This window comes from Musca autumnalis, unplaced genomic scaffold (genome assembly GCF_047663935.1).
Source record: "Musca autumnalis isolate F117 unplaced genomic scaffold, ASM4766393v1 scaffold_3, whole genome shotgun sequence".
Lineage (NCBI taxonomy): Eukaryota > Metazoa > Arthropoda > Insecta > Diptera > Muscidae > Musca > Musca autumnalis.
In genome coordinates, this window is record NW_027411866.1 from 219,988,346 (window position 1) to 220,004,108 (window position 15,763).

At 37.7% G+C, this 15,763-nt stretch overlaps 1 protein-coding gene across 1 annotated transcript; it reads left to right on the forward strand.

Annotated features, from left to right (window-relative positions):
• The first annotated feature begins 824 nt into the window (after nt 1–824).
• On the forward strand, nt 825–7,525 carry LOC141398999 (cytochrome P450 4g1-like). The gene is made up of 3 exons (XM_073976896.1): nt 825–1,208; nt 5,786–6,508; nt 6,577–7,525. The coding sequence occupies exons 1-3, from the start codon at nt 971–973 to the stop codon at nt 7,293–7,295; spliced, it is 1,680 nt and encodes a 559-aa protein (XP_073832997.1). The 5' UTR covers nt 825–970; the 3' UTR covers nt 7,296–7,525.
• Nucleotides 7,526–15,763: the final 8,238 nt, after the last annotated feature.

Consider the following 15,763-nt stretch of genomic DNA (forward strand, 5'->3'; position numbering starts at 1 on the left):
CGTTCACCCACCAATGGTCAAAACTAAACATTTACACTTTCGAATTACAATTAAATAAATAAATGTAATTAACGGGAGAAGGTGTGATACAAACAGTGTTGCCAGGCTGGTATTTTCAAAAATATTTTTACTTAGAAGGTGTGAAAATGTAATAATTCCAACAAGTGGTCGTGTAGTGGAAATATGAAAATTGTTCAGTTCACTTCTGAAATTTGTATAAAAAATGAGCTAATTAATTATTAGGGAATTACACTTCTTGATTATTCTTGCTTCTTGCTAGACACTAATAAATGTCAAATATCATTATAAGTTTAAAATTCGATACATTTAATTACAACTTTCTGATCAATATATTAAAATCTTCAATTCGTGTTTCTTAACCTACCTGATTATGATAATTCTTCCAAACAAACATTTAGAAAAGAGACATTGAAGAAAGAAACCAGTGACCATGACCTACAATGTATGTATATATGTATTACAATGTATTAACAGAAATTGGTGTTCAAGTCTCTTTTGTATCATTGAAACAAAATTTCCTTATGGCAACACTCTTTCCCAATTAAATGCATCCAATGTGTTTACGTGGTATAGGTGATGGTTTAATTTTAATTAAATGCGTACGTAAATTTTCCAAAATAAATAAAATTAGCAATTTCCAAAAACAAAAAAAAAAATGTGTTGATAATGCAACAATGAAATAAAATTTAATTCGTATTCGTATTATGTAAATGCATTAAAATAAAGAGTTCTGTAAACTCTGAACTCTGACAATGCAATTAATGTTGGATTGGATATTATAAATATCCAATAATGACAAGCACTTGCCGATAGTAAGGAATACACCATCGGATAAGCTGTTCGCTAACTCGAAAATATCCGTGGTGTTTCAAAAATAAAAATAAATAAAATTCGAATTTTAAATTAAGTGCCAACTAAAATAGTGAATTATTGATTTCAAACCAACAAAATGGCAGCCGATACTGTGGTCTTAGATGCAATGGATAACATGAACTCCTCAGTGCCAGAGCCAGCAACAGTTTTAAATCCCATTTGGACGGCACTTTTGGGCATAGCGGTGGTAGTTTCCCTCTACGAAATATGGCTAAGGAATACTCGCAAATATAAGTTAACGGCAAATATGCCAACACCTCCAATGTTGCCGCTTATTGGAAATGGTCATTTGGTGGCGCATTTAACAAACGCTGGTAGGTTGTGATTTGCTTAGTTGTTCCCTGACAGAAGATGGCCACTGTAGATACATATATGTATACTCGTCAGTAGATGACTACTGTGAGATATACTTGGAAGTAAATATCCACTGTGAATATAAACATCAGAGTAAATAACCACATGTACATCTACTCTATAGTTAATGACCATAATAGACATCTACTTCACAGTTAAAGAATATCTACTCGACAATAGATGACTAAATGGATATCCTCTCGAAAGCAGATGGTCATAATGTACATCAACTTAACAGTAGATGGTCATAATCAACATCTACATTACAGCAGATTGTCACAATTAACATCTACTAGACAGCAGATGTTCATAATGAACATCTATTCGACAGTATATGGCCAGAAAGTACATGTACTTGACAGTAGATGGTCATAATGAACACCTACTCGACAGTAGATGGTCATAATAAACATCTACTCTATAGTAGATGGTCATAATGAGCATCTACTCGACAGTAGATGGTCAATATGAACATCTACTCGACAGTAGATGGTCATAATGAACATCTACTCGACAGTAGGTGGTCATAATGTACATCTATTCGATAGTAGATGGTCATAATGAACATCTACTCGATAGTAGATGGTCATAATGAACATCTACTCGATAGTAGATGGTCAGAAAGTACATGCACTCGACAGTAGATGGTCATAATGAACATCTACTCGACAGTGGATGGTCATAATGAACACTTTCTTCACAGTAGATTGTCATAATGAACATCTACTCGACAGTAGATGGTCATAATGAACATCTACTCGACAGTGGATGGTCATAATGAACATCTGCTCGACAGTACATGGTCACAATGAACATCTATTCTACAGTAGATGGTCAATATGAACATTACTCGACAGAAGATGGTCTTAATGAACATGTACTCGACAGTAGATGGTCATAATGAACATTTACTCGACAGTAGATGGTCATAATGTACATCTATTCGATAGTAGATGGTCATAATGAACACCTACTCGACAGTAGATGGTCATAATGTACATCTATTCGATAGTAGATGGTCATAATGAACACCTACTCGACAGTAGATGGTCATAATGAACATCTACTTGACAGTAGATGGTAATAATGAGCATCTACCCTACAGTAGATGGTCATAATGAACATTTTCTTCGCAGTAGATTGTCGTAATGAACATTTACCCGACAGTAGATGGTCATAGTGAACATCTACTTGGTAGTAGGTGATCACAATGAACATCTACTCGATAGTAGATGGTCATAATGAACATATACTTGGTAGTAGATGGTCACTATGAACATCTACTGAACAGTATTTGGTCATATTGAACACTAGATGGTCATAATGAACATCTAGTCGAAAGTAGATGGCCATAATGAACATCTACTCGAGATTAGATGGTCATAATGAACATCTATTCGTTAGTAGATGGTCATAATGAACATCTACTTGGTAGTAGATGGTCATAATGAATATCTAATCGATTGTGGATGGTCATAATGAACATCCACTCGACAGTAGATGGGCATAATAAACATCTACTCGACAGTAGATTGTGGTAATGAACATCTACTCGACAGTAGATGGTCATAATGAACATCTACTTGAGAGTAGATAGTCATAATGAACATCTATTCGACAGTAGATGTTCATAATGAACATCTACTTGGTAATAGATGGTCGAAATGAACATCTACTCGACAGTAGATCGTCATAATGAACATCTACTCGACAGTAGAAAGTCATAATAAACATCTACTCGCCAGTAGATGGTCATAATAAACATATACTCGACAGTAGATTGTCATAATGAACATCTACTCGACAGTAGATGGTCATAATGAACATCTACTTGACAGTAGATGGTCATAATAAACATCTACTAGACAGTAGATGGTCATAATAAACATCTACTCGACAGTAGATGGTCATAATGAACTTCTACTTAGTAGTAGATGGACATAATGAACATCTACTCGAGAGTAGATGGTCATAATGAACATCTACTTGAGAGTATATGGTCATAATGAACATCTAGTCGAGAGTAGATGGCCATAATGAACATCTACTCGAGATTAGATGGTCATAATGAACATCTATTCGGTAGTAGATGGTCATAATGAACATCTACTTGGTAGTAGATGGTCATAATGAATATCTACTCGATTGTGGCTGGTCATAATGAACATCCACTGGACAATAGATGGGCATAATAAACATCTACTCTACAGTAAATGGTCATAATTAACAACTTGACAGTAGATGGTCATAATGAATATCTACTCGAGAGTTGATGGTCATATAGAACATCTACTCGGTAGTAGATGGTCATAATTGGCATCTACTCGAAAATAGATTGTCATAATGAGCCTCTACTCGACAGCAGAAGGTCATAATGAATATCTACTCAAGAGTAGATGGTCATAATGAGCATCTACTTGACAGTAGATGTTCATAATGAGCATCCACTTGACAGTAGATGGTCATAATGAAAATCTACTTGACAGTAGATGATCATAATGAAAATCTACTCGAGAGTAGATGGTCATATGGAACATCTACTCGGTAGTAAATTGTCATAATGAACATCTACTAGACAATAGATGGTCATAATGAACATCTACTAGAGAGTAGATGGTCATAAGAAACATCTACACGACAGTAGATGGTCATAATGAACATCTACTTGACAGTAGATGATCATAATGAAAATCTACTCGAGAGTATATGGTCATATGGAACATCTACTCGGTAGTAGATGGTCATATGGAACATCTACTCGGCAGTAAATTGTCATAATGAACATCTACTAGACAATAGATGGTCATAATGAACATCTACTCGACAGTAGATGGTCATAATGAACATCTACTAGAGAGTAGATGGTCATAATGAACAACTGCTGGAAAGTAGATAGTCATAATGAACAACTACTGGAAAGTAGATGGTCATAGTGAAGATCTGCTCGACAGTAGATGGTCATAATGAAGATCTACTCGACAGTAAATGGTCATACTAAATATTTACTTGACAGTAGATGGTCATAATGAAAATCTACTCGATAGTAGATGGTCATAATGAACATCTACTCGACAGTAGATGGTCATAATAAGCATCTACTCGACAATAGATGGTCGTAATAAACATCTACTCGACAGTAGATGGTCATAATGAACATCTACTAGAGAGTAGATGGTCATAATGAACATCTACTCTACAGTAGATGGTCATAATGAACATCTACTTGGTGGTCATAATGAACATCTACTCGACAGTAGATGGGTATAATAAACATCTACTCGACAGTAAATGGTCAAAATAAACAACTTGACAGTAGATGGTCATAATGAAAATCTACTCTACAGTAGATGGTCATAATGAACATCTACTTGGTGGTCATAATGAACATCTACTCGACAGTAGATGGTCGTAATAAACATCTACTCGACAGTAGATGATCATAATGAACATCTACTCGACAGTAGATGGTCATAATTGGCATCTACTCGACAATAGATGGTCATAATGATCCTCTACTCGACAGTAGAAGGTCATAATGAATATCTACTCAAGAGTAGATGGTCATAATGAACATCTACTCTACAGTAGATGGTCATAATGAACATCTACTTGGTGGTCATAATGAACATCTACTCGACAGTAGATGGTCGTAATAAACATCTACTCGACAGTAGATGATCATAATGAACATCTACTCGACAGTAGATGGTCATAATTGGCATCTACTCGACAATAGATGGTCATAATGATCCTCTACTCGACAGTAGAAGGTCATAATGAATATCTACTCAAGAGTAGATGGTCATAATGAGCATCTACTTGACAGTAGATGGTCATATGGAACATCTACTCGATAGTAGATGGTCATAATGAACATTTACTCGGCAGTAAATTGTCATAATGAACATCTACTAGACAATAGATGGTCATAATGAACATCTACTCGACAGTAGATGGTCATAATGAGCATCTACTAGAGAGTAGATGGTCATAAGGAACATCTACTAGAGAGTAGATGATCATAAGGAAAATCTACTAGAGATTAGATGATCATAGGGAACATCTACACGACAGTAGATGGTCATAATGAACATCTACTCGAGAGTATATTGTCATAATCAGCAACTACTGGAATGTAGATGGTCATAATGAGCAACTACTGAAAGTAGATGGTCATAATGAATATCTACTCGACAGTATATTTTCACAATGAACATCTTCTCGACAGTAGACGGTTATAATGAACCTCTACTCGACGCAATGAACATCTACTCGATAGCTGATAGTACAGTTACTCGACAGTAGATGGTCATAATGAACATCTACGCTACTGTAGATGGTCATAATGAACATCTACTCGACAGTAGATGGTCATAATGAGCATCTACTCCACAGTAGATTGTCACAATGAACATTTACTCGACAGTAGATGACCATAATGGACATCTACTCAACAGTAGATGACCCTAATGGACATCTACTCTATAAAAACGAAGTCCTATTATCCGCTCATTCATCTTCTTTTGTCCTTTTTCAGAAATTCTCGCCCGCGGCGTCGGTTATATGCAAACATATGGCGGTGCTATGCGTGGTTTCTTGGGACCCATGTTGGTTGTATTCTTGTGGAATGCCCCCGATATTGAATTGATCCTTAGTACCCATACACATTTGGAAAAATCGATTGAATATCGTTTCTTTAAGCCATGGTTTGGTGATGGTCTACTCATTTCGAACGGTCATCATTGGCAACATCATCGTAAAATGATTGCACCCACCTTCCATCAGAGTATTTTGAAGAGTTTCATTCCTGCCTTTGTACAGCATTCAAAGAAGGCTGTCGAACGTATGGGCAAGGAGTTGGGCAAGGAATTCGATGTGCACGATTATATGTCACAAACAACTGTGGAAATTCTACTCTCCACTGCCATGGGTGTTAAGAAGGTACCCGAGGACAATAAGAGTTTGGAATATGCCAAGGCTGTGGTGGATATGTGTGATATTATTCACAAGCGTCAGCTGAAATTCTTCTATCGCATGGATGCCTTATACAACTTGACCAAAATGAGTGAAAAGGGCAAGAAAATGATGGATATCATTTTGGGTATGACACGTAAGGTGGTGACAGAACGCATGGCAAATTTCAATGCTGAGTCTCGGGCCATTGTTGAGGAAGAAGATGAAATTAGCAAACAGAAACAACAGGCCAAGAAGAAGCAAGGTGGTTTGCGTGATGATTTGGATGATATTGATGAGGATGTGGGTAAGTAGAGAGGGAGAGAGAAGCCAAATTGGTTTTGGAATTGTTTTCATGTTTGTTTTTACCTTCAGGTGCCAAGAAACGTTTGGCCTTATTGGACGCCATGATGGCCATGTCCAAAAATCCAGAAATTGAATGGACCGACAAAGATGTCATGGATGAAGTTAACACAATTATGTTTGAGGGCCATGACACCACATCGGCTGGCTCCAGTTTTGTCCTTTGTATGTTGGGCATCTACAAGGATGTCCAAGAGAAAGTCTTGGCCGAACAGAAGGCCATTTTTGGTGATAATTTCTTGCGTGATTGTACCTTTGCTGACATCATGGAAATGAAATATTTGGAACGTGTGATTATGGAAACACTGCGTTTGTATCCACCAGTACCGATCATTGCTCGACGTGCTGAATTTGATGTTAAATTGGCATCCGGTCCCTATACAATTCCCAAGGGCACCACTGTGGTAATTGCCCAATTTGCCGTACATCGCAATCCGTTGTATTTCAAGAACCCCGAGGAATTCAATCCTGATAATTTCCTACCCGAGAATATGGCCAATCGCCATTATTACAGTTTCATTCCGTTCAGTGCCGGCCCAAGAAGTTGTGTTGGCCGTAAATATGCCATGTTGAAGTTGAAGGTTCTTTTGTCCACCATCATTCGTAACTATTCGGTACGTTCCAACAAAGAAGAGAAGGACTTTAAATTACAGGCTGATATCATTCTAAAGATTGAGGATGGTTTTAAAATTCTATTGGATCGCAGACCAGAAGCCATGAAAGCTATGTAAAGTTACGATAAAGCCAAGAAAGACAACGACATAACGGTCAGTGTATGTGGTTTGATGTATTATTAAGGCAACTAACTAACAACCCCCCAAATGAATTATACCAAAAATAGCAACTATTCGAAAGGAGAGTTTTAAATTCCAATCTGTGTTTACTAACCCTAGTCAATGTTAAGAAGTTATTGTTATAAAAAAATTTAAACAATAAACAGCATGCCAGTTTAAAACTGTAATTGAGGGTTTTCAATCTTTATAAATAAAAAAACTTGTAAGAACGGCGTTAAGTTTAACCGGCCGAACTTGTCATACCCTCCACCACGAGGGTATGACAAGTGCAGCAATCGCTGCATGTCGATACGTTTAACTATATTGATGTCGTTGTATAGCAGATGCAGCTCGTGGTTCATGTGACGTCGATATTCATCGTCAACGCAGATTGGTCCGTAGATATTTCGAAGAATTTTTCTCTCAAATACTCCAAGCACTGCCATGTCTGCTTGCGCAAGTACCCAGGCTTCGGAGCCATACTTCAGCACGGGTAGTATCAGTGTTTTGTACGTTATTCTTGTTTGACGAGATGTTTCTTTGTTTTTAACCGCTTACTTAAATCAAAGTAGCATCTGTTGGCCAATACAATTCTTCTTTTTATTTCACAACTGATGTGGTTTGTTGTGTTTACGGAGGTGCGAGGTAGACGAAGTCTTTTACTACCTCAATGTTCAACAGTCGGTCCGAGCTCAATGGACGCATTGCGCGTCGACACCATCAACTTGGTCTTCTCACCGTTTACCGCCAGACCCACTTTAGCAGATTCTCTTTCGACCCTCATAAAGGTATCAGTTACTTCTTTTACTGATCGTCCCATGATGTCTATATCATCAGCATAAGCAAGTAACATGTGGCTGATGGTGTAGATTGTGCCACTTCTTTTGACGTTTGCCTCTCGTATAACCTTTTCCAGCAGGATTTTGAAGAGATCATACGAAAGGCTTTCTCCTTGTCTGAAACCTCTTTTGGTACAAAACTCTTCGGAAAGGTTCTTTCCTATTTTAACTGAGGATCTTGTGTCAGTTAAAGCCATTTTACAAAGCCGGTTGAGCTTTTCGGGGATACCAAATTCAGACATGGCTTGGAATACCTTTGAACGTGGCTGGCTGTCGAAGGCTGCTTTATAATCGACAAAAAAGTGGTAGGTGTCGATCTGCATCTCTTGAGTCTTCTCCAGGATTTGCCGCAGGGTAAATATCTGGTCAATGGTGGACTTGCCGGGTCTAAAGCCGCATTGTTATGGTCCAATTATTTTTTTTACCATGGGCTTTAGTCGTTCGCACAATATCCCTGGCACTATCTTGTAGGCGATAGGGACAAGACTTATGTCCCTATAGTTGGAGCATAAAGTCTTATCTCCTTTCTTATAGACGGGACACATGATGCTCAGGTTTCAATCGTCGGGTACGCGTTCTTCCTGCCAGGCAGAGCTAACTAGCTGATGTATACACCTTATCAGTGTGTCGCCTTCGGTTTTAAACAGCTCGGCTGGTAGGCCATCAGTTCCTGCTGCCTTATTATGCTTCAGCCGGTTTATTGCTGTCTTTACCGCATCTTGGCCGGTTTGTATACATTCAATACCATCTTCTAGGATTGGACCTGTGCTATATTCGTCGACTTCGCTACTATTGGATACCAACAGTTTGGAAAAATGCTCTTTCCATATCCTTACCACACTATTTGTATCAGTTACCAGATTACCTTGCTGGTCTCTACAGGAGGACGTGCCAGTTCCAAAGCCATCAGTTTCATGTTTCACTCTTTGGTAGAATTTTCGCACTTTTTTCTGTCTCCTGTATATCTTGATTTGTTTACACTCCCGCTTTTCCATCTCTCTCTTTTTCCTGCGTTTCTCCTCTCTCCTTTTCTCCCCATACCTCTCTCGTGCGCTACGCGTTGCTACTGATTGTAAAGTAGCCCTATATGCCGCATTTTTCTCTTCAGTAGCAGCACGACACTCCTGGTCATACCATGGATTCCTTGGTGGAGGTATCTGGTATCCAAGTACTGATTTTGCGGCTGTTTGCTTGGAGTGGGCAATGTTTTGCCATTGCCCTGATATGTAGCAATTGGATCAGTTGAGCGGAATATGCTGTGGCTATCTGTTGTGTTTGCAGCTTAGCGATGTCCAACTTTCGTGTTGTGTCTGTCCGTGCTTTATTTGCAAAGTTTAGACGGGTACGTACCTTTGCTGCAACAAGGTAGTAGTCCGAGTCTATGTTTGCACCTCGGAACGATCGTACATCCAACACGCATCAAGCGTGTCATGTCTTCCATCTATCACAACGTGATCAATCTGATTTCTTGTTCATTGATCTGGTGACAGCCAGGTGCCTTTATGAATACCGAGATGCTTAAATCTGGTACTGCTAACTACCATGTTTCTTGCAGCTGCAATGTCTATCAGCCTCATACCATTGTCAGATGTTTCACTGTGAAGACTGAATTTCCCGACTGTTGGGCCAAAGATATTCTCCTTTCCAATTTTGGCATTAAAATCGCCTAGTATAATATTAAAGTCATGGGCAGGACAACGGTAATAAGTTGCTTTTAAACGCTCGTAAAATATATCTTTGGTCTGTTCATCATTGTCTGCAGTGGGAGCATGAGCGCAAATAAAGCTGATGTTGAAGAATTTTGCTTTTAATCGAATTGCAGCGAGTCTTTCATTCACTGGGGTGAAGCTGGAGACCAGATGTTTTAACCTACGACCAACTACAAATCCGCAACCAAAGTCATGCTTTATGTCATGGCAGCTATAATACAGTGCGTCACCTTTAGGTGTTGTTGTGACGCATTTCCCTTTCCATCGTATTTCCTGTATGGCAGTAATATCGGCCTTGTACTTTTCAAGTACATCTTCCAATGCGTAAACTGCACCTTTTCTATAAAGTGTGCGAACATTCCAGAGACAGATTCGGAGATCATGGTCCTTAAAACGTTTGCGGGTTTGTTTTTCTCTTCTTTCGTTTTTTTTTTTCATAGTAGGCTGCTTTTTCTAGGGGAGGGTTACTAACCCGACACCCAAACCCAATTTTTTAACGTTCACTACCTTTAACGGGTGTTAAAGGCAGTTCCCCAGGTGACACCACGGGGAGGTCAGTGTCCACTTGAGATGAAAGATGGACCAAGATAAATCCTGGGCTTTGTTAAAGCCGGTCAGGACCGTTCCTTGGTATCTTCCATCCCCTACGTCTCCCCTACGCTCTATTTAAAAAAAGTAAAAAATTACACTTCTATGTGCGGAACTATGTATGTATGTATATACTACACATGAAATGCAGCAACAAATAATTTCAGGAAATTTCCAGTCATTACCCTGATTTGCCTTTTGTACCTAGGTTTATTATGCCATAATTCTTTGGCTCTTACATCAAAGAAATTTTCAACTTTCCGAAAGAGGTGACGTTTGGGTGGTTTGATAGATTCAGTTGTTGCTAGAATGTAGATTGTGATCCACGCCTGGCCTTCTCTTTCTCGCTAATGTGACAGTGTTCTGGTACCCAGTATTATAGGAAACCATTTATTAGTTTTTCCAATGCTGCTCTACACTCAAAGACGGCCTCAGAATTGATGCTAAAGGATTTGATGGTTTTAAGAGCCGCTTTACTATCCACAAAGATAGCCACCCGTTCAAAGATTTCAGCATCCAGACTTTTTACAAATCTGCAGCTTTCCTTATCACGAAGATTTCAGCTTCGAATACACTACAGTCATTGTCCAACTCGTATGAGTATTCAAGACCTCGGCATCGGTACCTTCTTCCATCTTGGAACCGTCTGTATAGAAGGCCAAACAGTCGAGAGGAGGGTTACTTAGGTTCCAGTCATCTCAACTAGGGATAACGACATCTGCATCTTCAAATCTCAAGACTGATTACATACCTAAGTCTTCCACGATGGTCCACTTTGAGGTCTGCTCATAATTCTTTCAGGATACATCCATGCCCATAGGCACTGTTGCGCCAAAGATTCTGTTCATGCACCTTAAGAGCACTGCGTGCTGCCTGACATTTAATGTTGATTCCAAAGGCCGGAGGTTCAACATTGCATTCATGACTGTTTTTGAATACTGCTAAATGTCTCCTTTATTAGAATGGGGGCTGCTCTTAGTGCCACCTAACAAGAGATCCATAGCTGCAGTAAAGGAAAGGGTAATGCAGGGCTACCATGATTTAAATTGTTCGACCCACATTTTTAAGTTCCAATTTCCAAAACAGTGTTTTACATAGCAAATTAAAGAATTCTTGTTTGTACTTTTTTCTCTTCCAGTATGAATTTCAAAAGACTCGTCGGCTGGAATAATTCAAGTCGCAATATTTAATCGTGGATCTACACCGGGAATTTTCTTTTGGAATGTTTTAGGGGTGTATAGACTAAATACCAAATTTTAGTATCTTCGGTGCGATATGCGGCTAAAACCTTGAAAATATGGGGTCTACATCAAAACGTGGACATATAGCAAAACCCCAGTATCGGTACCTTTTGCCATCTTGGAACCGTCTGTGTAGAAGGTCAGACTGTCCAGAGGAGGGTTACATCTTCAAATCTCAAGACTATAGTAACTATGTTTCCCACGATGGTCCACTTGAGGTCTGCTCCTAATTTTTTGAGGATACATCCATGCCCATGGGGAAAAGCTTAATTCATTGGTAACGAAGACTAAATACGAAATATAAGCCATTTCGGAGTGTTAGGCTAAAATCTTAAAATTCCTAACATCGGGAGGTACTATATCAATATGGGGGCTATATCAATACATGGACCGATATAACCCATTTTCAATACGAAACATCTTAGGAGTAGTAGAAACTTCTGTATCAAATTATAAAGCTCTTCTTAAATATTGCGAGCTGTAGATTTATTTCAACAGACAGGCGGACATAGTTACTTGGAATTTAATGCTGATCAACATATACATATGGCGAAAACCAAAAATGTTTTACAATCGATGAATCCGAGTTTCACCCATTCAGAATTCGCGAACTGTTAACATATTCTATATATTCTATATCATTCTTTAAAATGAAGTGTTTTAGGAGGAATCCCATAAGGTCGACCATTAAAATTAATTTCCTAGTAATTGGAGTCTAAAGGCCAATATTTGATGCGTGATTTTTTTTAAAAAACCTATTTTTTGCGTTTAAAATTTACAAGTGTCATTCAATTTCCTTTGTACCCCGCGTGAATTTAGTTTTTTTTACGCGATGAATCTAATGATCGAATCCATCCTCTAAAACCGCGGATATAGATACCCTGAAAATAGGAAAATCAGCAAAAATTTATTTTGACAAATCCGCGTACTAAACCGTGATTTTCTTTAAAACTTTTTACGTAAATGGAATCCTTTATACGCGATTATAATATATGCGAAAACCCGAGTCATAAATTACAGGGATTCGCGATTAATATGGTTTTTTTTTACCAAAAATAGGATGTGGAGGCACATCCGCGGTTCTTGAAGAATCTGTTTGAAATATGCAAATTGCGCGATTTTTAGCCACTTTAAGGTTTTTTGCATTGTGTGATGCAACTGGCGGCACACTTTGACCGCTGAGTAAAACATCGAAATATGCATAGATATTGAAAGAGATTGATTCGCTGTATCCAAAAACGGATGCGCATCAACTGATTTTAACTAATTCGCGAATAATAGGCTTTTTAATTTCCACATTTTTTAATGATTGTAATTTCAATATTACTTTTAATTTCCTATCCTTATAAGTTATCACAGTAAGCAAATAAGCTTTCACGATGGTAAACCATATTTCTTGATGAAGTTGTAGCAGTACACGTTAGTTATTGTATGGGATTTTAGCAAAATAGTTGGAGAACTCCCAAATATTTGTTTCTAATTTTTCGAATCAAACCAAAAAATATATTTGCAACAATATTTTCCAACAATAAGTTTTTCTCTTTTGTTGTTGCTATAATATGCAATTTATGTACCCAATCTCTATAAATTTGGTATAATATTTGTCTACGCATTGTCTAGATTCCGCATATATTTATATATATTTAATTTATTTTTTAAGGGTTTGTACGAGCTCTGGGACAGGATAATTTGGATTTTCTTTAAATATTTATTATTATTTGTTGATTTTTCGCGAAAATAATAATAAATTTAACAACTATTAAAGATTTATGCATACATTTTCTCATAACAACAAATAATATATTTTTAAATATTTTTTCTTTATATGAGAATAAAAACCGCTATAACTTTTGAGCGCACCGCGCAACCAAAATTTTTTTCTTTTTTTTTAATTTTTTTTTCAAATGGTATTGCGAAGGATTTTTGGTTTTCTCCATATATACTTCGTATCGTCACGGATGTATATTTCGATATGTTACAAACGGAATGAGAAATATCATTATCTATCTTATGGTGGAAGGTATAAAAATGGGACTAACAAACACATTTGTACACATTTTAAAGTAATTTATATTACAGTGGTACACATTTACCTAATCTGCATACATGAGAATATCATGAAGTTTCAGCAAAATTAAATAAAAAACAAGTAAGAAAGTATCAGTCAGCTGAGCCGACAGAGATATACCCTCAGCCACGTACCCGAAGAAAAAAGTTAACACAATACTTCTGTAGGTTTTTTAGCTGTTGGGAAAATTTTACAGGATGGAAAGGGCCGCAAAAAACTACATGTTGCAACAAAAATCAGAACGATCCAAGACGAGTGCATTTTTTCCAAACTTTGGGTAGGGTGTACCCGTAGAAGTGATCCGATGTAGTATATATTCGGACCTAATACAAATCTGTAGGAAATATTTTTTTTCTTTATTAGTCTACGGATATATTCCTTACAAACTATATAATTAAAAATGTTGTACTTAATTTTCTGAATTTAAATATATTACATTTTTACTTTTCAATTTACAAAGTTTGAGCTAAATCGATTTCTCTCTTAAAGGGTTATTTTACACACTAGCCAGTTTAGGTGGTGCCGGTAGGATTTTCTGGAAATTTTTTTTGGTCATTATCTCATGAAGTATGGACTTGCCCACGAAAAAAATTACAACGTCGTAACAGGGGCCGCAAGTGCAACCTGCTGCATCACAAATTAATAAGATCAGAGAAGAGTTGTTAAACTATACTTTTTCAAAATTTTGTGTGGGAGGTACCCAAATGAGTGGACCGATATAGTCCATATTAGAACCCGATCTATGCCTGAAAGTAATATTACCAATAGCAAAGTTTGGCTCAATCCGGTTACTCCCTCCTAGAGTTATCATACCCACAATCTTGGCAAAAAATTTTGAACCTTTGTGGGGGAGGTACCGGAAGGAGTGGACCGATATGGTCTATCTTCGAACTTAAACTAAGTTTGGACAAAATATTGAAAGACCCAAAATTTGAACCGAATATGTTGATCCGTTCGAGAGTTATCGTGCGCTCCAACTACGACACATGGTATTATATGGGTTGTTTGCAGTTTTTCAGGAAGTATGGACTTGCTCCTGAAAAAAATTATATCGTCGTAATAGGGGAAGTGAATACAAGTGGCTGCAACAAAAATCAAAGCGATTCGAGAGAAGGCCTTATACTGCACTTAAGCAAAATTTTGTGTGGGAGGTACCCGAAAGGTTGGACCAATAGGGTCTATATTGAAACCTCATCTATGTCTGGTAGAAATGTCACGATGTGAAAAGTATGGACTAATTCGGTTACTCCCTTCAAGAGTTATCGTGCGGACAATTTTCCAAACATTTTTGAACTTTTGTGGGGTAGGTACCTGAAGGAGTGGACCGATATGGCCCATCTTCGAACTTAAATCAAATCTGGACAAAATATTTCGATAACCAAAATTTGAACCGAATCGATTCTGGACAAAATATTTCGATACCCAAAATTTGACAGACAGAGATGAACGGACAGGTCTAAATCGAATCCAACGAATTTCGTCCAAACCTACTTGAGACATATCTTTGGTCGTATTTTGTATGTATCCCCTTTACCCTAAATCCTAGAATGGAATAGATAGTGAGGCGACCGCAGGCTGCAATATTTGTATAAAAAATCCAATTGGACAACTGAACTGAAAATTTCTCTGTCATGATAGAGACAATCCCATGTAGCATGGGAGAAAATTGTGGTTCTCTACACAAAACCCATTATATATTAGGCAGTAGGCCCGTTATCTAGCAGACACATTATTACAATTTGCATTAGGGGAAAGGTCAGTAGTTATTTTTCCACATGTAGGCTACTTTGCCGGTATATGCCCTCTGGGATGCCCAGTTTGGATATTTTTCATACAATAGTAATGGTCTATGCCACCCGCTAAATAATATCAGCAGTGCGATTCTCTAACACATTTTTTGAGTTAAATTCGGTAATTAACGGAATTTTTCGGTAAGTTAGCGACCTAAAGAAAACAGTCGTAAAGTTCTACCGACATCAAC